Genomic DNA, 25,295 nt, shown 5'->3' with positions numbered 1-25,295 from the left:
GACGCAAAGCAGTGACGTCCAGGTTCTGTGAGAGACTCTGTCTCAAAACCAAGGTAGAGAGCAATTAAGAAGAAACCGGATCTCCACCTCTGGCCTCAGCACAGAAACTATCTAACAGGATGGTTTTCTGTAACAAGTATAGGAACTGTGCTGTCTTCACCTTCAGACTCTGTGGGCTGGCAAGTGCTTATCTCAGAAGCGGCCATTTGACGACCTCAGCTTCTGCATACAGGCTGAAATGCCACATTCTCCAGATTCCTTTGTATCTAGATGTGTCCTAAGGTTACCTTTTGAACATGAGAACAAAAGAAGGACTTCCTGGACCTACCCTTAATCTAGAAGGGAAATTCTCTCCTCGAGTCTGATCTTTTCCATCTGCCTGGAACTTAAATATGACATCAGTAGCTTGGAAAGACACCTTGAGCCTCAGGAATATTTTTTTGTGCACACCATGGCGCACCCCCACCAGTAAATTACAAAAAATCACCAGCTCCTAAATAGAACATTTCAGTTTTTTTCTCCTTTGGACGTGGCCCACCATAACCTTGATGATTTCAGCTCTCAGTAAGAGCATTAGTTACTTTTCTGCTGCTGTGATTAACCATGGCCTAGTCACCCAGGAGGAGAACGGTTTGTTTGGGTTTACGGTTCTAGAGTGAGAGCCCTAGACAGCAGCTCGGGAGCAGCAGCTCGAGCTCACATCTTCAAGCACAAGTAGAAAGAAATCAGCCTTGCCCCAGTCTTTTAGCTCCCAGGCCTACCTCCAACGACAGGCATCCTCCAGCAAGGCCACAGCTCCAAAAAGAGCGCCTCAGGACCAAAGCTATGAGGGACTGTCTCATTTAAGCCATCACAATTGTATTAATGTGGAGTAGCTCCTAAATCCTGAGATTTTTAAGCTGAGCTTGAAAGGCAGAAAATTAAGACAGGAGAAGGAACTGACAGGAAGGGAAGGGTCCTTCACCCAGACACCGGGCTAGCTTGTCCCTCTGAAAGAATCAGGCAATTGCACACACCACTGGTAAAGCCAGAGTTGCCTACAGAGGCAGGGTTTTCCTAGGGGATCTGAAAGGGGCCGGTGAGAAGGCTCGGCAGGGAAAGGTGCTTTGCTGACAACTCTCAGTTTGTTCCTGGCCCCCACATGGCAGAACGAGAACTGGGTCCCACAAGTTGCCTTCTGATTTTCCCATGTGTGCCATAGCATGTGCATGAACATACACATACACATGAACACAATCAATCAATTCATCAATCAATGTAAAAAAAAAAAAAAAAAAAAGACACCAGAAACTAAAAGGGCAAAGGCAATAAATAAACTATGTTTAAAAGCGATCTTGAGATGACCTTGAGTTTTTAACATTCTCCCCACTAAGTCTGGATAATACCCCCCTAAACTCACGTTACCACTAAGTTTACAAACCAGGGCTCTTTAACCTTTAATTACACCTCTGGGCAATGTAACTCAAAAACCACAGGATGATACACCAAGCTGCCTAAGAACATAAGGAGAAAATCTCCGCTGAGGAACCCGTACCCACACTTGCGTCCGTCTTCAATTCCTGAGCCTCTTTCCTTTCATCTCTATTGAAATATACATTGCAATCTCTCAATAAGCCCTGATTTGGCCTTACACTAGCCTGCTCTGAATCTTTTCTACAGCAATGCCAAGAACCCTGTTCTTGCCTGAGTGGAGAGGTCCTGTCCCCACATGAGAAAAGGACTCCCCTGCTGTGCTGGCAACAGTGAGGAGCAGCGTCTGCATGGCTGTCATTGCTGCAGCCTTACTCTTCAGCGACCTTAGGCCAAGGTGACAGTTTACCACAGATCCCCTGAAACATTCATTTCTCTGTCCCTTTCACATTCACTTTGACCTGGTCTTATTTTCCAATTACTATTATTTATGTTTTATTGGTTGGGTAAAGTTCAAATTTGTCTGTGAGGAAGTTAGGACATAAAATAAGAGTTAAAAAAAAAAATAATCAATTTGCAAGCCAGTTATGGTGGCACACATCTGTAACTGCAGCACTTGGGCAATCGAGGCTGGATGCCAAGTTCAAGATCAGCCTGGCTATGCAGAGAGATCTTGTGACAGCCCTTGTACCAATTAAGTCAGTTTATATATGAAAGTGTAGACCAGTGAAACTGTCCGTCTAAACAGGCGGGGGAATATAGCTAATTGGTAGAGAGCTTATCTGGTATGTACAAGGTCCTAGGCTCAATTCTCCATATTGGGGGGAAGGGGGTATCAAACAGAAAAATGACATTGGTAACATCCTTTGGACTGGAGTTGTATCTCAGTTAGTGGAGTGCTTACTTATTATCCGTGAGCTCCTAGGTTTGATACCTAGCACTGAATAAAGCCAGCAGTGGTGTATAAGCCCCAAGAAAACCTGTCAAAAAACAAAGGGGAAGAAGGAAGAAGAGAGGAAGGGAAGTAGGAAAAAAGGGAAAACATAAAATTATAAGTAAAAAATTGACAAGACACAGACTATACCTAAGTAGTAGAAAAGCAGGGCCCTTCCCTCAGACTGCCCAGACAGGTATCTTCCTGGTGACAGGATTCAGACCATGACACAACCCAACCCACACATTCAAAGGAAATCTGACTGTGAAAAATGGGTGTGGCAGATACTTGTAGGAAGATTGGATAAGGTGTAGAGAGAAGAGAGAAAAAGAATTAACCACTGAGGTTACAAGGAGTCAGAAGGAATAGAGACTCGTGATCTGGGTTAGAAGCCTGCCACCCAGAGATGGTAAGTGATGACCCATTGGGCCCTGGTGACAGATGCCATTAATCCCAGCACTCGGGAGGCGAAGGCAGCCTGGTCTATAAAGCAAGTTCCAGGACAGCCAAGACTACACAGAGAAACCCTGTCTGGCAGTGGGGGTCGGGTGGGGCAAGGCTAAGCCGTGTACCTAACATTCTTTCAATTTCAAATTATAGGAGAAAACTCGAGGAGCTTAACTCAAGAGGGGGAATCTGCTAGAAAAGTGGGGCTCAACTGGTAGAAAGCTTACTTAGAATGTATGAAGCCAAATTTGTGAGTTTAATTCTCAGTACCCCTTAGGGGTTCACTGCTGTGAAGAGATACCATGACCAGGGCAACTCTTATAAAGGAAAACATTTAACTGTGGCTGGCTTACACTTTCAGAGGTTTGGTCCATTATCAAGGCAGGAAACATGGCAGCATGCAAGCAGGCATGGTGCAGGAGGAGTGAGTTCTACATCTTCATCTGAAGGCAGCCAGGAGGAGGTTCCCTTCCACAGTGGGTGGAGCTTGAGCACAGGACCTCAAGGCCCATCCTCCACAGTGATTAACTTTTCCTCCAACAAGGCCATACCTTCTAATAGGGCCAATTCCTGTGGGCCAAGCATACTTAAACCACCACACCCACAAACTGATGAAGTTGGTACTGAAGGTCTAGCCTGAGGCACGTGAGACCCTATTGTTCCTGGTATCTATGGGAGAGTTTTCTTTACTTTTGATTTTGCTTAAGTTTTATTTGTATATTTTTGGGAAGGGGTGTGCATGTACCAGAGCACATGCTTAGAGGTCCATTATCCCTCTGCACCAGGGACTGAACTCAGGTCATCACCCTTGGCAGCAAGTACCATTACCCACTAAGCCATCATAAGCCACTGCAGAAGGGTTGGGTGGAAGACACCAACGCTGGGGTTGGGTTGGTTGTTTTGTTGTTGCTGTTTCCTCTTTACTAGGAACCAAACACAGAGCTTTGTACATATGAAGCAAGCCCTCTACCACTGAGTCCCCAGACCCTGGCTCTTAATATAAAAGGCAGAGATGGCTTTTCACAGACTTCCACCTTGAGTCCCCCAGCCATCTAGCTATCCCAACGGGCTGCACTCCCTTTCCTGCAGAACTCTTGAATCTCTAGAACTAAAATTGGCTTGTGTGTCATTTGCCTGGTTTTTCTCTGTGCTCATTGCTAATTCAGCCCCACCCCCTCCAGCTCCCCAGAGAAGTATAAATCTCTCGATATGTTCACATGCGGTAGGCATCCCATCAACAGCATCCACGTGAAGAACTCTCCCCGGGCCTTTGACCCTCTCCCGTCTGTGCCGTTGCTTTCCTGGTCTCTTATTTGGCCACCATTCTGGGGACTGCCTGTCTACTGACATTCAGAATGTGACAGGGAAGGGCTCTTGGACTCTCCCTTGTACACGCGGGGCACACGTTCAGGCCGTTTCACCGTTGAGTAATTTGACTGCTCCAGTTCCTCGGGAAGCCTCTGATGTTAACAGCTGTAGAGATTTTTCTCCCCACTGCTTGACCAAATTTCCTGGAAAAGTTATTTCTAATTTCTTGCCGAGACAGAAAACATATCTGAATGCACAGTTCTGCCTGCTGAGGGGAAGAAGAGAAATGGGATGTAGATTTCATTATTCGGCATACAACATTCTACTTAAACGTCCGGCTTCCACAAAGGTACCGGGCCAACAGTCTGTAACGCACGGTTCCCGGCCTGGAAATCCTATTTATTCTTTACATCTTCCCAGAAGCCTAGTACTTTTTCTGGGTACAGTTACCCCGGAAGGACAGTGAGGAACCAAGTGGCAGTGTTCTGCTTCTCCAACAGACATTTAACATCCTAACCTGCTTCTGGAGTCGTCTGGTGCCCCCATATACAGGCCTCTCGGGGCTTCTGTGGTATGAATGAGTTGCTTCTCACTTTGCCCACAGCTGACAGGATTTGGGTTTCTCATTCCCTACAGTTCAGTTGCCAGGGATAGTTCACTTTTTCAGTGTCGGGAATTGAACCCAGGCCTGACACATGCCAAACACATGATCTTCCCATGAGCTGTGTTCAAATCCACAACTGTTTTATTGGCCGCACCTCCTTTGAGGCTTGCTTTGTTCTCGTCCACTGACATTTTTTAAAAACTGATTCCTCTGCTTCTCATTGTAGTGAACTTCAGAAGGGAAGCGTTTATTTCTGCTGTGGTTTTTGTTGGTGATGGTTTCAATTTTGTATAGAAAAAAAAACCTTTTGAGGTCTGGGCCATAGCTCAGCTGCTGGAGTGATTACCTGGCATGAAGTCCTGGGCTTGATCCCCGAAACACATAAACCAGGCATGACAGTATATGTCTATAATCTCAGCACTTGGGAGGTAAATGTAGGATCATCAGAGGTTCAAGGTCATCCTCTACAGAGAGCAGTTGAGGCTAGCCTGAGCTACATCCTAAGAGGAAAGGACGAAAGCAGAGAGGGGGGACAGAGCTAGCGAGATGGTCCAGGGGTTAAGAGCACTTGATTGCTGCTCTTCTGGTGGCCTTAGGTTCCATTCCCAGCACCCATATTGTGGTTAACAACTATCTCTAACCCCCGTTCCAGAGGACCCAACACCCTCTTCCTGGCTTTTACCAGCCGCAGGTTTGAAGTGGTACACAAACATACATGCAGGCAAAACACCCCTACATATAAAAATATTTTTAAAACATCAAAAAATACAAATCTTTTATTAGAATCATTATTTTATGTGTGCATGCCATTTGCATGGAGGCCTCCCTGGGGCCAGAGAGGGTTTCAGATTCCCTGGACAAGGAGCTGCAGGCGGCTCTGAGCATGCGTGTGGTGGGAGTATTGAGACTACGCAGAGCTCTCAGCAAGAGCAACAACCAAAGGCCTTAACCTCCGAGGCAGCTCTCCATTCAGAAGAACACACACCTTAAAAACTTGCTAATTAAAAAAAAATTATAATATAAATAAAGAATCCAAGATGTGTGTGAAAAGGCCCAGAGAGTTGATCGTATTTTGCCTGGTGACCCCACAGGACGGGGCTGGAGTGAGTTTACTGATGTCTCTCCTGGGACGGTCTCTCGGTTCTGCTCTGTTCCCTTTACACAGACTCAGCCATCACATCTATAATATGTCCCTAAGCTCTCCAGTCTTGCCTGACTTCCTGTGAGGGAGGGACAGTTCTGCTCTGCTGTCACACAAAGGTTGCTCCCAAAGCCTCACGATCCAAATCAACCTCATCCATCTTCTGCCTCGGAGCTTTGAAATCAGGGAGCATCTTCAATTCCTACTTCTCCATTGGCACAGGGGCCCAGTCGGTCACCAGCACTTACTATTACAGGCTGCTGCTAATGGCTTTTGTGCTCACTGTTTGTGGGTGTGAGACAGCAACAGCTGTAAACCGGACACATAGGTCAGGCAGAACAAAGTCCCACCCAGACAGGCAGGCATCAGGACAGAAGTTTGATATGGCCATCGAAAATGACCTGTGGTAGCATTTAGATGGCTTAGTGGGTTAAAGGGATTACCTGAAAGTCTGGGGACCAGAGTTCCATCCTGGGAAAGGGGCTGGGGCGATGGCTCAGTGGTTAAGAGCACGTGCTACTCTTACGGAGGACCTGGGTTCAATTTCCAGTGCCCACATGAAGGCTTACAGCCATCTGTAGCTTCAGCCCCAGGGTACCTGATGTAATAAAATAAATACATCAGTTTACAATGAAAAACATGTAAAGCTCTCTGTAAAGCAAGGCATTATAGTGACTCTTGTCTTTACTTTAACCCCAGCATTCATGAAGCAGAAGAAAGTACATCTCTGTGAGTATAAGGCTAGCCTGATCTAACAGGCAGTTTCAGGTCAGCCAGGGCTATACAGTAAAACACTGTCTGTGAAACTCTTGCTAATTATATATTTGGTTGCAAAGTAATATCTAGAATATACAAAGAACACAAAAAAAAAAAAAAAAAAAAAAAAAAAAAAAAAAAAAAAAAAAAAACTAAATGCAAACAGAAAAACCAACCCAATAAATAGACTAAGCAAATGAGCAGGCAATTCTTAAAGCACGAAGCCCAAATGGCTACTGAATATTTGGGGAAAAAAAAATGTTCTACTTCAATAGCCATCACAGAAATGTAAATTAAAATACTTAAATCTTCCCTCTCACCTCAGACAGAATGGTGGCAACCAAGAAAATATTGATTGCTCCACCAGAGGGCCCGGGTTTGATTCCTAGCACCCACATGACTGTTCACAACTACCTGTAACTTCAGACCTAAGGTCCTCTTCTAACCCCCTCAGGCACCAGGCATGCAAGTGGACTTACATATATGCAGGCAAAATGTCCATACACATAAAAGTCTTTTTTAAAAATTGTGTAGGAGGGCTGGAGAGATGGCTCAGCGGTTAAGAGCACTGACTGCTCTTCCAGAGGTCCTGAGTTCAATTCCCAGCAACCACACGGTGGCTCACAACCATCTGTAATGGGATCTGATGCCCTCTTCTAGTGTGTCTCAGAGATCTGCCTGCTTCTACCTCCCACGTGCTGGAATTAAAGGTATACACCACTACTCTCCAGCTTCGTTTTTGCTTCTCTGTGTGTTGTTAGGTGTGTGAGATTGTGAGTGCCCACAGAGACCTGGAGTCACAGGTTGCTGTGAGCTGCCTCGTGTGGATGCTGGGGACCAACCCTGGTTCTCTAGAAGAACGTATTCTAGTTTGCTGTTCCAATGCTGTTATTACAGCAGTGGCCAGAACCAACTTGGGAAAGAAAGGTTTGTTTGGCTTACAGGTTACAATCCGCCATCAAGGGAAGCCAAGGCAGAATGTAGAGTGGAGCCCACAGAGGAACGCTGTTTACTGGCTCGCTTCCTCTGGCTTGCTCAGCAGCTTTCTTACGTAGCCCAGGCCCACCTGCCTAGGGATGGCATCGCTCACAGTAGGCTTGGCTTTACTGCATCACTTCTCTGAGGACAGCCTTGAACTCCTGGTCCTCCTGTCTCTGTCTCCCAAATTAGCCTTCTCTCCGAGTCTTGACAGAGCCACCACTTTTTACCCAGTTACTCAGCTGCTGGCCTGGGGAGGAACCTCTGGCCCCTCCCTTCCTTATGACACCCATATTCTATTGCTTCTGCCTCTGCCCTCCATTGCCTCTAAATTGACCTTTCACCTTGAGCAGTCTTCCTGTTCCCACCCCACAGGCTTGTCCTGTGGGGTCCATATTCCTGTCTCTGCTGCTGTTCATGGTTGTGAACAGGTCTTCTTCACTTAGTTCTCTTCCCATAGTTCTCCATTCAATTCCCTAGGTGTTATAGTGCATATGCACACGTACACGCGCACAGACACACACTCACATACACACACATACTCATACACATAAACACACTCACACATACATACACATTCACACACACATACATACACACTCACTCATACACATACACACACTCACACACATATACACATATACACACATGCTCACACACATACATGCATGCATACATACATACATACATACATACACACACACACATACACACACTGTACACACACTTTTTTTTTAGAACAAAACGACCAGAATAAAATGACAACACAACAGCCATTGTCACCTATAGACTCCAGATGATAGGCAATTTTCTTCTTTCTATTTTAAAATATAATTTCCTGTTTTCTTGGCTGAACATGAATCATGCTGTCATTACATAAAGAGCATAAACTTTATTGTTCTTTTTTTTATAGGATGGATTTGAACTATGAGAGGCTGATGAACAGGGTGCTATTTAGAAAGGCAGTGGTCAGAGCACTCCAGCGAGGAGGAAGTGATTTCAAAGACCGCTCCACAGTCACATGTCACCGTTAAGTCAGACCTGGGCTTGGAGTTCCGGACTCATCGGACTCATCGCTTACCCTGTGACCTTAAATCTGTTTACTACGACCCTGACCTAGGGAACTAAGTTAGCCTCCTTTACATGTTCACACGGCAGCTTTAGTGTTTGCTGAACCCTGAGCGAGGACCTAGTCCACATGCTGGGCTCTAGCAGTAAACTATACAGATGAATTCTCCATCTTCACAAGGTTTTATATTTTAGAGTAAATGGCAGATGATAACTACAGGAATGTGTGATACTCGGTTTTAAAAACTGTGTGTATGTGTCCGCATGTTGAGTGCACATGAGAGTAAGGGGGTAAAGGTCAACACTGGGTGTTTTCCTCGGTCCGCCCTAGTTTTTTGAGGTAGGGTCTCTCCCTGAAAGGGAGACTCATCAATCTGTTAGGCTGGCTGGCTAACAGGCTCTATAGGGGACCTGCCTCTGTCTCTCGTGCACTAACATTACAGGCCCATACATCAAGTGTGGCTTTTTATGAGGGTGCTTGAGATCTATAAGTTCTCGTGCTTGCATGCCAAGTGCTTTACTAACTGAGCCATCTCCCCAGGCCCTACTGTTCTTATTGTTTGAGATGGGGTCTTCAGTAGCCTAGGCTGGCCTCAAACACTCCAAGTACTCAAGGATGTCCTTGAACCCCTCTTCTTTCTGTCTCTGAGCTAAGTATGCTAGAGGCACACCTACCATATTTAACTAAAAACCTATTTTATTTCTTGTTCTTTTGAGACTGGTTCTCTCTCTATATATATAGCCCTGTCTTTCCTGATATTTACTATGTAGACCAGGGTAGCCTTGAACTCACAGATATTACTTGTTTCTGTCCCTTGAATTCTGAGATTAAAAGCATGCCCATTAGCTGGGTGGTGGTGGTGGTGTACTCTTTTAATCCCAGCACTCAGGAGGCAGAGGCAAGAAGATCTATGTGAGTTCGAAGCCAGACTGGTATACAGACCAAGTTTTAAGATAGCCAAGGCTACCCAGAGAAACCCTGTCTGAAACAACAACGACAAAACGGCAGCAAGAAGGTCAGGGTAGAGGAGCCAAGTCAGGGGAGAGTGGAAGGAGATACACCCACGGAGGTGGCATTGGGTCAGGTCACCCATGAGATGTGACTATGAGTAATAGTTGTAGAATTTACAAACTAGCCGTAGCAGCTGCTTGCTACTCTCTGAAGTAAGTAACCCCATGTCTCCACTGCCTCACTGACCAGACACAGCTCCTAACCCCTGAAGACACTGCCTCCTCTTTCTGCCTCCTGATAACCTCCTGTCACTCTAATTGTTTTCAAATCCTATTTTTAATGATGGTTCTTAAATGTTTTAACCTTCCTTGTAATCCACTACCCACCAGAGGTTGTGGAAAAGAAAGGAGATGAGGGAAGTGGACATGTTTAGGAAGGTTCTTTGGAGCACCTCCTGTCTGTGTTGTCTGGAAATCGGCAGTTCAGTTCACAGGTCAGCCGTGGCAGCTCCATCCACTCACAAACCCCTCACAGATACACCAGCAGTCCAGCTCGGGAGAGTCAGGATAGCAACAGTCGTGACACAACCTAGCAGAGACAGCCAGGCCCCAGCCTCAGCTCCAGTCAGCAGGAGGGACCAACAGCAACACCAGAATAAGTTCTCAGCTGTGCCTCTCTCAGGGAAGCGAAGATCATGGAAGTCTCGAGATGCACAAGTGTTGCACATCTAGTACCAGCAAGCTGAGCTCTGCCACTCCACGGAGTCCCGTTTATACTCCCCAAACGTCACATGTCTTTCACGTGCGTTGCCTCAGCACGTGCAATCCAATCAGCCCGAGTCTGAGGAAGCGGCAGCAAACTGTAGGACACCACCAGACTTTTTTTTTTTTTTTTTTTTTTTTTTTGTGCACTTTTCTGTATGAAGTTTCAATAAATACATGTCAACCACACAATGTTGGGCAGACCAAGACTCATGTGTTGTTAGCAAGGAATCCTTCATCATGCGTGTCCTTTCATGTGCTTACTCTAGCAGAACATCCTCTCTCCTGTGTCCGCCTCAGCAAAATGGTTCCTTCATGAATCTGCCTTAGCCTTCCACCTGTGTCCACTTTAACAAAACATTCCTTTTTTGTTTGTTTGTCACAGCAAAACACCACTCAACCAAAGAGCCCTTAAATGTCCACTTCGCCTCCTGCTTGGGGCACTGTGATCTTCACTGATGTTATCTTTCACACCCAAGACAGAACATGAGGACAGCTGAGGGAGGGTTCAGCCTAGAAGCCCCCTAAGATGTCAGGGGTTGTGACAGTGTGGACCTGAGGAACTCCTGCCTTCAGCTACAGAACTGTGCTGTGTGCCTGCTCAGGGGACCACTGAGTTACAATGTGTACTTCTGTGGTTTCTGGGTAAGGAACAACCCCCAGATACTCCCCTGGGGAGCGAGCCCTCGGCCTTGGCCTTCCAAGCAGGGACATTAGCTGAGACAACTGTGTGGGAAAAGAAATCTAATGGAATGTGGGTTGGAGATTTCAGTGTTCTGGACGCAGGGTCCAGGGAAAGCTTCAGGGCCTGGGGGTGCCTGGAAGAATTAAAACTTTCTTTCTGTCCCTTTAACCTAGTTGGTATTGTTTGACTAGGCCTCAGCTCAGAGTCCAGCTCGAAGGGCACAGAAGAGCCCTCGCCTCTGTCCTTGAGATGTCCATAGAGAGGACATGGCATTTCATCTAAGAATTTCAGGTCCTTTCCAGAGCAAGGAGGCACTGGGTAGGTGGGTGATAATATCAAATCACCAGGAGCACTGAGTGTGTAACGTCTTAACTTCTCTAAGGCCGATGCCAACTGCCATATTTGACTATGCCTTGGGGGCCTAGTAGGGTGACAGAGGCTAAGAAGGAGAGACACAAGTGGGACATGGAATTTAACTCTGGTTGTTTTATAGTTGTTCTTTTCCTTGCCTTGAGCACAAACCGTCCCATAAGGACTGGAATAGCTCGGGGCTTCTGAAAGGGCGCACAGTGGAAACATTGTGGACCTTGCAGAAAGGGGTGGCTGAGGAACAGATGTTGAAGGGAGACTTGGTTTCTTGTTCTATATTTTTAAAGACTTTTAAAAATTATTTCTTAAATTATTTATCTGTGTAGGATATGTGCACATACATGCAGATGCCCTCAGATGCCAGAAGAGAGTATTCAAGCCCCCGAAGCTGGAGTTACAAGCAGTTTGAGCTGCCTGATGTGGGTGCTGGGAACCTCAGCAAGGGCAGCCAGCACTGTTAATGGCTAAGCCGTCCCTGCATCCACCCCAGCCCACCCCCTCCCCCTCCCCTTTTTTGATAGAAGCTCATGTAGCCCAGGTTGGCCTTGAACACCATCTTAGTTACAGTTTCTATTACTGTGGAGAAACACTATGACAACTCTTATAAAGGAAACCATTTAATTGGGGTTGGCTTACAGTTCAGAGGTTTGCTCCATTTTCCTCATGGCGGGAAGCATGGCAACACGTAGGAGAGACATGGCGCTGGAGAAGGAGCCAAGAGTTCTACATCTGGAATGGCAGGCAGAAGGAAGTGAGAGAGTGATGCTGGGTCTGGCTTGAGCATTTGAAACCTCAAAGCCCAATCCCCAGTGACACAACAAAGCCACATCTCTCAATAGCCCCACTCCCTGTGAGTCTGAGGAAGGAGCCATTTTCATTCAAACCACCAAAAACCACACTATGCAGCAGAGGACAACACTAACTTTTGACCATGCTGCCTGTCCTGTCAGAGTGCTGGGATCACAGGCCTTTGCAGTGTAATGCCAGACAATTACAATATCTAATAAACAAACAAGAAAATTCCGGTGGTTCTAGGGAGTGTTCAAGGTTGGAGCAGAGACTGTAGTGCGTTCTTTAGATGTCCTTTCAGTGAGCCGGTAGCTCGGCCAGCCCAAGAAGGGTGGGAGTGGTTGGTACAGTGTGTACTCTCCCAACTACCCACAGGTCTAGACAGCAGGAGATGATGGGAGGGCTCAAGAAAGTGGGTAGATGGTCACCAGAGAAGGTCAGAAGTGGCCAAGGGAAAAGGTTATACTCTAGGTAGAGCTGGATAGAGTGGGAAGGCCTTACATGGCTCCGGTGTTAGAAAGAAGTCAGCACGGCCGATGACTGCTTGGGTATACCTAGAACTTGGAAATGTTCAGTGGCCAAGCAGAACCTTCTTCCAGATCTTAGTCCCTGGGAATTTCCATATGCTTGCAACTCTAAATTGCAGCAGTAAGCCTCTCTAACTAACTTCCTGTCCCTGCTGGTCACTGGCCACTGTTGCTGAAGCGTTTGTTACTGTTGTTGGGCTTGGTTATTTGTACGGTTGGGTATCAAACCCAGGGCCTTGTGCATGCTGAGCAAGCACTGTTATCACTAAGCTACATGCCCGGTCCTTAGTATCTCTATCAAACAACAAAATAAAGACCTGTGCTGTCCCAACCCTCCCAGCTCAGCCTAAGGCATCACTGGCTTTAGTCTTCCAGCATGGACCTCATACAGGCTGTTGCTGGGCCTCCTGGGAGCTAGGCAGCTGAGTCTTTGGAAATGGACTGGCTAAAGAGGCTCTGACTTCTCTGCTCCCTTTTGCTTCCTTCTCATTGAGAGCAAGCAGCAAAGCAGGGAGGCTCCTGGGAGCCTTCTGTCTTAATTTCCAAGGCCTGGCAGTCATCCCTGCAGCTGATGCAAGGCCTGGGATGGGTGAACTCAGCCTGTCTCTAGCATTAGAAGCCTCTTGCACTTGAAAACACATCCGCTCACTGTTACCTTTTGGATCCACTCCTCCCTGAAGCAGAACAAAACCACCAAGGATCTGGAAGAAGGTTCTGCTTGGGCACTGAACACTTCCAAGTTCATCCCGTAGCAGTGCCCCACATGTCCAGTGGCAACAGAGGGCCACTGAAGCTGCGAGGCTCGGGCCCAGTTCCCGCCACAGCATCCTGTCCTCTTCTCTACTTGCCCTCCCTGCCCTTCAAAAAGATGCATTCCCTGTGTGTCCACCTAATAAGTTCTCTTTTAGATAATAGATAAGTAAATGTATATTCATGGAAATCTGTAGCTCATGTCTGGGAGGGGCACTAAGGAAAAAGCACCATGTTGTAGACCAGGGTGGTCTTGAACAGTCTACCTGCCTCTGATTAATTATTATATATCTGCCTAAAGGTTTCATGTGTTTGTGGGTATACTAAGGCTGGTCAGGCATGAGCAGAGCCTCTGATCATGTACCACAAACATAGATCACGACCAGGCTTTGCCTATTCATGGCTATGATTACTACTAAGTATCAATCATTTGGCTGATAGCTTATTTAATTTATATATATATATATATATACACACACATACATGGTTGGTGTGAGAAGGAAAAATTTATATATATTTATAAATATATAAGTTTATAAATGTATATATAAATTTCTCTTTCTCACACCAACCCTAAACAGGCGTTCACTGTTTTTTTTTTTTTTCCTCTTCTTTTGTTTATTTTTGAAACCGGATTTTTCTATCTAGCCTGGTTTGCTCATAGACCAGGCAGGCTGGCCTCAAACTCACAGAGATCTGCCTGCCTCTGCTTCCCCAGTGCTGGGATTACAGGTGTGCTCTAATGTTGCCTTTCTCTTCTTTTCGATATCCTTCTACACACAGCCAGAGTCTATAAAGCTGAGGCTAGCCCCAAATTCAAGATCTTCCTACCTCTACCTCGTGTGCTCTAGAATCATAGGCACGGGTCACCACACACGGCTTCATGAAATGTGTTTTGAAAATGAGGTGGGCTGGAGGTGTAGTTCAGTGGAATAGTGCTTATCTAAACCCAGGCCCTGTGTTGGCATCTCATCCCTGCATAAAACCATTATAATCCAGACTCTGATTGGGAAAGCCTTGCACGCCAGTAATCTCAACTGCTTGGGAGGTCCGGGCAGGAGAATGGCCAATTCAAGCATAGTATGAGCAGTCTAACAAGAACCCATCTAAGCAATAATAGCTCACAGTGTTAGGATGCCTGTTTAGAGTGCACGCGTCCCTTGGTTTGATTCCTAGACTAAGCAAAGAGGGAGGGGAGGCAGGGGGTGTCCGAGGTTAGGAATACACCGAGGATGAATGGCTCAGCCAAACTTGGACTCTTCTGCGCAAGTTCCTCTCAGGTCAGCTGTACCTACCACAGTACAAGCCTGGGATGGTTAACTCAGATCACAGTGGGAGCCCAGCAGATATGTTTTGTCCTGGGCCATGGCTTCCCTTGTCCTTCGGGTCCTCAGTAACAGTCAATTTGGTATCTGTCACGCACAGCATCTCTCAAGGACTCGTTCTCTCTGCAGATGACCCTGCCTGGAATTTTCTAGTCCGGCCTGTTCACCTCAGGAAACGAGGCTGAGTGCCTAGCAGGGTCGTGCAGTGGAAAAGTCAAGGTTTCTGTCTCCCTGGATTTACAGAAATACCCAACGCCTCCAACTCTCCCTGCACCTATGCTGCCTCGCTGACCTTCTGCCCTAGGAAGCTGGAGGAGTGCTCCCCAAGTGTCCTCCCATGCTCATACCCTTGGTGCTCACACCCTTTACCAGGCCTCCCAGGTTCCTCCTGCCCCTGACATCTTTTACGCTCTCACAGTTAGAAAGGCAAAAAGCCTGGAGAAACAGGATGGTCACCCATAGTTGTACCGCTTACATTACTCAAACTAACTACTGGCTAGTGACGGGGCTCAGTTGGCGGAGTGCTTGCCTAACATTTAGGAAGCCCGCTGGCCGTGGTGACCCACATCTTGTCATCTCCGGTGCTCAAAAGGTGGAGTCAGAAGGGTCAGGGGTTCAAGGCCATCCTTGGCTGCACAGCAAGTTTGATGACAACCTGGGCAACCTAAAACCTTGTCTCAAAACAAAACCAAAGCTTCAAAAATCCAATAAAACTGTTGTCTTTGAATAAAAAAATAGATTTTTTTATGTTAGACAATCTTGGCTTGGACTTTCACGTTCAAAGAAGTCCAGATTGTCAGCTGAGAGGAACTTGGGATAGACCAAGTTCATGAATTTTTCAACAAACACGTGTCACCAACTGTATTCAGAGGCCTGGTTATCCGATATAGGGCAGGGATGGCAGGCTGGTCCTCAGGGAGTAAGGGCATCTGCTAAGTAGCAGGGACCAAGGCTAGGAAGAGGTAGATGAAGGTGGGGAAGGCCAGGATGGGTTGGGTCCCAGGGAAAGAGGACATCTGGACACACATCCATCTGCTGAGGAGGTGCTAGGACAGCTCTGGGCTTTGCTCTTTCAATGTCTTTATTCAGTGGGAGGAGGGGGTGTTGTCACAGCAGCAAGCCAAGACGGTTCTCTCTTTCCACCCTTAGCAGGAAACTGACCCCACACACTGAACCACCTTGATGGCCTGTTATCCTAAGGGTCATACTCTTTTTCTGCCATCTGGGGCTCTAATAATGCACTGCTCCCACTACCTGGACTGTTTCCCTGATTCTTGCATGAACAATGAATGAAAGTTACTTTGTTTCCTGTGTGTTGGGGGGGGGGGTTGTTCTGAGGTAGTTTGTGCATAATTCTAACTGGACTGGAACTTTATAAACCAGGCTATAGCCAAGAACTACCAATTCTCCTGCCTCAGCATTAAGTACCTTTGCAGCCAATAATACAAACACATTTAGCTGTGCCCTCCCAGTTTACCGATTAGGGTGGTAAATCCGGAACTCATTAAAAAGGCGTGAAGAGGCTTTTGTGTCTTTGAAGTAGGGGGCTCCTCCAGGACAATGAAACTGCAAAGCAGATGAGGGCACCCCAAAGTGCCAATGACCCACATCCTGAGAAGTCCCTAGGTCCCTGGAAACGTGGAAGGAGAGGGAGGCCATTCCCATGGCTAGAGTCTAGAAGTGGCCTGGGCTAAAAAGAAATGCTTAGGCTAACAGGACTGCCGGGCGGCTGAGAAACCCTACCCTCCGACTCGCTCAGCCACCCCAGTCCTGCAGCGCCGGGGCAGGTGCTGTCCTTGACCAGACTCCTCGGCTTGAAGCTGCTTCCCTGCTGGGACTTTATCAGTAGCAGTTAAGTGACCCGAATTCTGAGGGAGCCAGAGTGCTGCTCATGAGGCGCCTCTTACGTACAGAAGGCCCTCACTACAGCCTCCTAACCCGAGGTCGATGATTGTGCAGGGACAATTATCTTCCCATCTAGTACAGCTCAGGGAGGGTAATCTGCCAGAGGGCGATGACGAACAAAGACGACAGGGAACGCTCCCGCAGCCCACAAGGCTCGCCCCACCCCTGCCTCGCATTTGCAAGATCCCTAGGCCCCGGTTTCCGCCCGGACATCCCACAAGCCTCCTGGTCACACCAGACTCCAGGTTCCCCAGAAGGCGGTCCAGAGGTATTGGGGTGCAGCATGGCACCAGTGGGAGCCGTGCCCTCCGTGCCAGCCCCCACGCCAGGCAGCCGCTGAGCTGCCCTTTGTCTCCCTGGCCTCTCGAGACATCTGCGGAGTCATGGTCACGTGGTGCTTCCGGCACGGGGTGTTCCAGGCTCCACGCCAGGGCCCGGAGACGCCCCCGCTCTGGGCCAGCCTGTGGGTTGCTAGCTGCCAGCCCAACCCGGAGCCCCTTTTCCCCGCTGGGCCCGCGTCCTGCCAGGCAGCTCAGCTCTGGGTCGAACCATCCACCGGCCCAGACTCCCAGCGCCTTTGTTCATCCTCCTCTAGGCTTTCCTCCGAACTGTCTCCTGCGGTCCTTCCTATGCTACGCTCTAGACATCATACGCTTGCAATCAGCCTTCTCTCTCCTCCAGAAACCTTGAGCCTCCTTCCCTTCCTTGTCCAAGACCAGCAAGCATAAACAAACGTCAGTTTATTGGCCTGGCCTTCTTCCTCTTCAGCAGAGAACTTAGAAGGACAACACGCCCCCCCGCCCCCGAAACCAGGTAGAAATGGGTCCCTTACCGTTGCAGTCTAGCCTACCAAGTAGACCCACAAAGCAACATTACTCCATTCCTCTTAGGAGGTGTGAGGCCTTCGGCCTCTTTTTCTCAGCATATTCCAGAATCCATCCCCTGTGCTGAGGGGGAGAGCTCAGAGGCTAAACAGCTCTGAATGCTCTTCCCAGCACCTACATCTTGTCGCTTTCATTCCCTGACCCCCTAACTCCAGCTCCAGGGTATCTGATGCTCTGTCCTCTGAGGACATATACACTCATGCGCGTGATCACACACAGACCTACCTACTTTAATACTCATAATGGGGTGGGGTATTAAAAGAGAATTCAGTCAGTAAATGTTTATTGAAAGCATACTATGTACTGGAAAAGTAGTTCCTCCTAGAAGATGCTAACCCCCCACAAGAAGTCAGTCTAAGGAGAGGCAGTGTCTCGAGGAAGCCAACCTCCCCAGGTGGGTCATCTTAATGCCTGTCATTTTGAACCTGCAGGGCTTTTGGGGTGCAGGGTGACAGGGAAAAGAAAGTAGGAGGGGAAAGTGAAGGCGTACGCCATATCCCAAAGGTGGATCTGTGTCTTGTTTTTTTCTTCAGGGCTTGGTGGGGAAGAGCAGACAGGTGAATCCCCGGCTGCCACTGTGTCGGTCCACAAGGGGCAGGGGGTGCTTCATGTAATACTGAACCATGGCAGCCACGGAGGAGAAGAGCTGTATAGGGCAAGGCAGGGCATCTGTGGGTCCCCTGAGCTTCAACTCTGCCAACAACGTTCTAAGGCAACTGTGGGGCGTGGCGGGGGAGCTGGCTGGCATTTTTCTAGATCTTTTTCTTCCCACGGGGCTCTGGAACTTCGGTACTGCTTTGCTGTCTGGTTGTAAGCCTGCAGCTGCACAGGCCTGTGATGCTGTGAGCCAGCCCCGGGCTTCCAGAGCCGGGTGAGAACTGCTTTAGGTCTAGGCCTCTGCTGCGGACTCTAGCAAGGGTAACTGTCTACCGTCTGAATCCAGCAGTTGCTGGGGAGAAGAGTCCTTGGTGATTCCTGCCCTCTTCTCAGATGGCCTCATTGCCCTCACCTTGACCCTATGAAAACTGAGCAAGGAAGTGCTTCCCCCAAAGCCTGATGGGTCTCTTTTCACAGTGCCAGATGTCTGGGAAGATGTTCAGGCCTTGAGCTTCACACACACACACACACACACACACACACACACACACACACACGAGTTAATTTGTTTTTAAACAGGGTCTCACTGTGTAGTCCCAGAACTAAAGAGGTCTATCTGCTTCTGGCTCCCGAGTCTTACGATTAGAAGAGAGGACCACCGTGCCTCACCACCTTGCTTATTAGACTTTTTCTTTGGGTACAAGTGTTTCACCTACAGGGATTTATGTGTATCCCATGCGTGCGGTGTTTGCAGAGGCCAGGAAGGGCAGTAAATCACTCAGGCACTAGGGCTATAGACAAGTGCAGTGGCCACTGGGAGCTCAAGTCTAGTCCAAACCAGTAAGCGCGCTTAACTACTGAGCCTTCTCTCCAGTCCCAACCTTGTTTTTTGAGACAAGGCTTCTCACTGGCTCGGAGCTTATCATGGCCAATGAGTCCCAGATCTGGATACCCATTTCCCAACCTCCCCAGTCCAAGATTATAAACCCAAGCCGCCACTACTGATTTATTTTACCCCTGGGGTTCTGGGGTAGTGGTGGAGGGATAAAACTCAAACCCTCATATTGCAAGGCAGACACCTACAGATAGAACCACTCGGAGGCCCTTGCCCTCTGTCACCTCTATTCGACCCAGGGTGAGGGCGGGAAGCAATCTGTGTGCTTTCCCTGAGTCTGCATATGCTCTTGGCCGGGCCCAGGGTGCTGCTCTGTAGCCTACCTCTCTGATTTGACCCATGACTCCCCCATTACCCACCTCCTCATGATTCCTGCCTTCCCGGCCCAGGGCATAATGGTGCCCGCCGTCCAGCTGCCGGATGGGAATGTTGAAGACATGGCCTCTGAGGAGCACCGCCAGAGTGAAGGGCTGGGAGCTGTGAGGCCCAGAGCTGGGGCGCACCGTGTAGGCCCCATCCTATGGAGGAGACCCCAACCGTGAACGTCATCTTCTAATCGCCTAAGCCCAGATGACTAAATTTCGTGGAGTCCCTCCCTGACCCTGACTGCCAGCTTCATCATCCAGAGGCAGAGTACGGAAGGACTTTCAGAGAAGGCCAAGAGTTGACAGGCGCCCCCACCTTATGCACGTGAAGCAGGGCTCTCTCAACAGACTGACGGTCACGGTTCCCAGAGTACCAAGGCTGACCCAGCAGACTGCCGTCCTGCACAATACACAGAACTGCTCAAAGAGCCGGGCATGGGTTGGGCACGGAGAGCAGAGAACCGTGGGGTAGAACGATCTGTGTTTACATCTACCAGCCCCATACTGAGTCCTACAGGACAAACCAAGCAATGTCTGTGCCTGCAATACTGCCTGGGGGAGCTGCACACTCCGTTCAGTGCGTGAGTGTTCTGGGTGGGGGTGTGGGCCCCAGGTTAGGAAGGCTCCTGGGCAAGGGGCTCTGCTTCCCACAGGTGTCATTGGCATCTGTCCCATCTCCTGCTCACCTCAGCAGCAGAGGTACTCAGAGCAGGGGCTGTGGAGGAAGCAGACAGCCTCCTTCCTGCTGAAAGAAGCAGAGAAGAGGGCTGGAACTAGGAAGGGGATGGGTAAGAAGGCCTCATGGGTGGGTGCCGCAGCGGAAGGTACCACCATGTCTAAAACCTGACAGAGGCTATCCTGTGTTCTTTGTATTCCCTGGGAGGACCCACCAGACAGGCCTTGCACAATTTCCAAATGAGAATTGATCTTGGGACACACACTGGCAGCTTCTCGAGTTCGTGCAGACACGAGAGAGTGCCCAAGAGATCCTCTCAGACCCTTGGTGAAGCCTGAGGATGTGGGAGGAGAGTCTGTTGCCAGAAGTGAGATCCTAGCACAGTAGTCCTGTTCGGACCGAAGATGTAGGGACTCACCTTTCAGTGGGGCATCCACAGCTCCCTGGGACACAGGAAATCTGGTCAGATGAGAGCTGGCCTTCTAGGATGCTGCCCAAAACCCGAAATCCCACCCTCGGCCTTCCTCCCACCCCTCTGGGCTCACTTCTTCCTTGACCATTAGCCCTTACATTCCAAACCTCCTGGTGACCAACCACTGACCTGCAAGGAATAAATTGGAAACCAGAGCTCAGAAAATTTCCTTTTAGTTTCCTTTCCTTTATCTTTTTAAGATTTAGTTTATACATGTGGGTACACCGTCACTGTCTTCAGACACACCAGAAAGAGGGCAGAAATTGGATCCCATAACAAATGTTTGTGAGCCACTGTGGTTGCTGGGATTTGAACTCAGAACCTCTGGAAGAGCAGCCATGCTCATAACCACTAAGCCATCTCTCCAGCCCTTGTTTTTATTTTTTTTAATTTATTTATTTTTATTCTTTTTGAGATAGGATCTCACTGTGAATCCTCAAATGAACCAAAACTCTCTATGTAAACTAGACTGGCCTTAAATTCACAGAGGTCTGCCTGCCTCTGCCGCACAAATGCTGGAATTTGAGAAAGGCACTTGCTACTGTGTCTGGCCTCTGGGGTTTCCTTAATTAGTAAATCCCATTGTCCCATGCTGTTCCCTTCCACTGCTACATCTTACTTGGGCAATCCTGATGTTCTTGGCAGAGGAACTGGAGGCATCAGGGCTTTGGAGCTCAGAGACCTAGTCAAGACTGGTGCTAAAAGAGAGAGGGCAGGCAGGGTCTGGCTGGGGACCAGGCAGGGAAGTCCAGGCTGATCAGGAAGAAGCTGAGAACAACCTAGGGGTCTATTACTGCTGCCTTTGACTTGGCTCTCCTGGAGACTTTCCATAAGGAGATTCCAGTTTGATGGTCTGACTGTAGCAGCTGAGAAACCCCACCCAGCTATTTCTCTAAGGGTGTCAACTCTTTGGTAGGGACAGTGTGGGACCAAAGGCAGAAATGAAGACACCCAGGCTGGGGTCTGGAGGGGAGTGTTTTGGAGGGAACAAATATGGGGCCAGGTGAGAGTGTGTTCGTGGGTAGTGGACGTGTTTATGGGAGGGCGTCAGGGATGGTGGGGGCAGGCACTCACGTGGATCCGGTTCACACTCCAGGTAGATGTCTTCCTCATCGGGTTTCTCTGCACAATCTGTTGCCTAAGGTGTAGGACTATGGGTTTGACTAGACCTGTGGTCCTTTTTAGGAACCTGCCTCATTAGTGAGGAAGTAGGACATGGAAGAAGCCATTGACTGAGACACCTCACTTTCTCCTTATCTACACAGGAAGGGCATGGCCTAACCGACTTCTCCTTTAGGAGTGCTCAGAGAGAGGGGAGGCTCTGGGGGGCACCATTGGCTTATACTCATGGTAGAGAGAAAGACTCTAGAGCAGGCCTTTTCCCCAGGCTACCCAGGTGCCCACTCCACTCCAATCAGTTTTCTAGGCCAGTCCCTAGACTACAAGACAGAGAAGAAGGCAGCTCACCACTGTAGCATGTGCACCTCGCCCTGTAGAAAAAGGAAGAACGAGCATTCATGAGCATCAGTGAGAAAGGGCCTGGGCACCCTTAATCACAGTGCTCAGACCACTCATGAGCATCAATGGGGAGGGGGCCTGGGTACCCTTAATCACAGTGCTCAGACCACTCATGAGCATCAATGGGGAGGGGGCCTGGGTACCCTTAATCACAGTGCTCAGACCACTCATGAGCATCAATGGGGAGGGGGCCTGGGCACCCTTAATCACAGTGCTCAGACCACTCATGAGCATCAATGGGGAGGGGGCCTGGGCACCCTTAATCACAGTGCTCAGACCACTCATGAGCATCAATGGGGAGGGGGCCTGGGTACCCTTAATCACAGTGCTCAGACCACTCATGAGCATCAATGGGGAGGGGGCCTGGGAACCCTTGGGAAAATTAAGATGGACTCTGCCCCATGTGAGCTGTTTGGCCTTGGGTTAGGAGGATGCCAATCCTCCCGTAACCTGTTTTACACAGGGATGGTTTAAGTGATCCATCCCCCCATCCTGACATCCTAAGGTCCTGTGGTCATAGACCTCAAGACACTGACCATAGAGGTAAGTCTCTGGACAGGGAAGAAGGAATTGGAGTGACAGCCCAAGGTTGACCACCGAGAAATAATACTCAGAGGTCTAATGGGGAGACTCTTAGATTTGACCTCTTCATTCTAGGATGCCCCTCACCTGGCCCAGGGATCACACAGGCTGAAGACAGGGCCTGGAGGTCAGAGCCTCTGCTTTGGAACTCTCTAGGGCACAGCAGTTCATGGTTTGGGTGGTAATGATACTTGTACTGACTGACTTGGAGGCTTGTGGCTGGGAGAGATACAGCAAGCCCAGTTCAAGGCAACCCCAAAATTCTAGCCTGTGTAGGAAAGGACTCCCCCTCCATAGAAGTCGTGGAAAGAGGGCACTCTACCTCGCCTTCCAAAAACAGATCCCTGCTTTGGGGTTGCAGGTTGCAGGCCCATTGTTGTCTTCAGCTGTGGGAATAATGGGAAGAGAGGAATGAGGGAGGAGGAAAGAAGGAGGAGGGAGGAAGGAGGTAGAAGGAGGGAGGAGGGAAGAGGGAGGATGGAGGACAGAGGCAGGAGGAGGGAAGTGGGAGGAGGGACGAGGGAAGTGAGGGAGGAGGGAGGAGGGAGGAAAGAGGCAGAAGGAGGGAGGAGGGAAGAGGGAGGAGGGAGGATAGAGGACAGAGGCAGGAGGAGGGAAGCGGGAGGAGGGAGGAGGGAAGGAGAAGGAGGGAGGAGGGAAGAGGGAGGAGGAAGGATAGAGGACAGAGGCAGGAGGAGGGAAGCGGGAGGAGGGAGGTGAGGGAGGAGGGAAGAGGGAGGAGGGAGGAAAGAGGCAGAAGGAGGGAGGAGGGAGGAAGGAGGCAGAAGGAGGGAGGAGGGAAGAGGGAGGAGGAAGGATAGAGGACAGGATGGAGGCAGGAGGAGGGAGGAGGGAGGAGGGAGAAGGGAAGTGAGGGAGGAGGGAGGAGGAAAGTGAGGGAAGAGGGAAGTGAGGGAGGAGGGAAGTGAGGGAGGAGGAAGGGGAAGGAAGGTGTTTGAAGAGCAGGGAGCTTGGGGTGTGAGGGGGTAGATCGATGTGCTGCTTTCAAAACTAACACTCATTTGTTAGCATGTGCGTGCCCGAGGCAGAGGCAGGATGGGCATGACTCAAGGGCCAGCCTGGGCTCTATGAGACCCCCTCGCAACTGCCCCTCCCCCAAAACCCAACTGAACAAACAAACATAAAACACTACAACAGAAGCGGAGGACAACACTTTTCTCAGCCTCTAGTTGGGGTCCCTTTCCTTACTGTAAACGTTCCCATTTGTTTGTTTGTTTGTTTGTTTTTATTCTGTAAAATACAAAAGCAACGGGGGTAGTTTTCAAAGTGGATAACCACCAGATCAGGTAGGAAAGGGAATTGGGAATGAAGACAGCTAGCCCCTCTGGCCAGAGAGGGCTCCCGTGGCCCAGAGGCTAGGTGAGGGCAGCCTTGCCCCCAACCCCAGCGGAGGTGGGAGAGCCCTGTCTAACAGTGCGGGTGAGAGCAGGGAGCAGAGCAGCTGGTGGGTCAGGAAAGGACGAAAGGACCCTTTAGGCCAGTGGGAGGAGCTACCACTGCTTGGTTTTGTTTTTCACGCTGGACTCTAATGCACCAGGCATCAGAGGTTTCATGGATTCTAGAATATAAATGTGTGTTGGGGGTGGAACGGGCACGGGGCGGGAGGCGGGGGTTGCAAATGAGATATTTGTCAGATTTACTCACCGGAAAATGGTAGCCAGAGGTAGAGGTAGGGCGGGTAGGGAAGAAAGGGTTTATGGGGAGTCCTCTGGCCATGGTAGGCTGAGGCCGGGGCGGTGGTGGCTTGGAGGAATCCAGGAGCCCTGAACGATCTGAAAGAGACTTCATGCTTTGTAAACTAAGGAAAGGGAGGAAGTTCCTCGGTAGTATATTCCCATTGTGTATACTACTAGCTCCTCACACGCTCCCCACCTAGCCCCCATGTCTTCCTTCCCTTCCCCCTCTACTTAATGGCTTCTTGACAGCCTCGTCTCCATGGCAACTGGAGACAGTCAGCTTCCCTGCCCCCACGTGACTGAGCCCGTGGGGGGGAGTGCGGGGGGGGGGGGATGCCAGTGGTGCTGGGCTCTCAGGGCATCCCCACCCTAGTTCGGAGGATGTGCAGAGATTTGGGGGGGGGGGGCGCAAGGCCCTAGGGACTGGGTCGGGTTTCCTGCTTTGTCAATGTTGCCTTAGTTACCTCGCCCCTCCCTCCTGTCTCCTCCCTATTCTCCTTTACAGTTTTAACTCCTTTCCCACATCTCTCTGGCCTTTTCTGCCCAGCTAAGAGGCCTCAGTGGCAGTCAGCTGATGCCCTTCCCCTGCCCAGGCTCAGACAGAGGGAAGAGAGGCTGGGTCTGGATTCTCCTTTTGTTGGACCCTCTTGCCTTGACCCAACCTCCCAGCCCCTCCCTCCTCAGCCCTCACCCAGATACAAGGAGTCCTCATTAGAGCCAGGAGACTGCGCAGGGGCCAGACTGAGGGGCAGAACCTCACAGGGGGGCAGCTCATATTTATCCTCCTCTTCTACCTCCTCCTGAGCCTTCAAAAAGGGATGCTGGTGGCAAAGGGAAGATGGAGGATGGAAAATGGCAGGCCCTGATGTCTGGTGCCTCCCTCCCCCACCCCATCCTCAG

General features: G+C 49.4%; 1 protein-coding gene across 1 annotated transcript; it reads right to left on the bottom strand.

Moving 5' to 3' along the window:
* Window positions 1–18,122: 18,122 nt before the first annotated feature.
* SH2D6 (SH2 domain containing 6) lies at window positions 18,123–24,435 on the bottom strand (the record flags this gene model as incomplete). Its single annotated transcript, XM_080932137.1, has 10 exons — window positions 18,123–18,239; window positions 19,445–19,603; window positions 19,767–19,850; window positions 20,137–20,195; window positions 20,341–20,569; window positions 20,697–20,727; window positions 21,218–21,296; window positions 21,673–21,736; window positions 23,016–23,084; window positions 24,364–24,435. 10 exons carry the CDS (start codon window positions 24,433–24,435, stop codon window positions 18,123–18,125), a joined length of 963 nt encoding a protein of 320 aa, XP_080788263.1.
* Window positions 24,436–25,295: the final 860 nt, after the last annotated feature.

Source organism: Micromys minutus, assembly GCF_963924665.1.
Source record: "Micromys minutus genome assembly, chromosome: 18".
Taxonomy (NCBI): Eukaryota; Metazoa; Chordata; class Mammalia; order Rodentia; family Muridae; genus Micromys; species Micromys minutus.
Note: the sequence above shows the minus strand (reverse complement) of the source record. Positions and strands in the feature narration are given on the sequence as shown.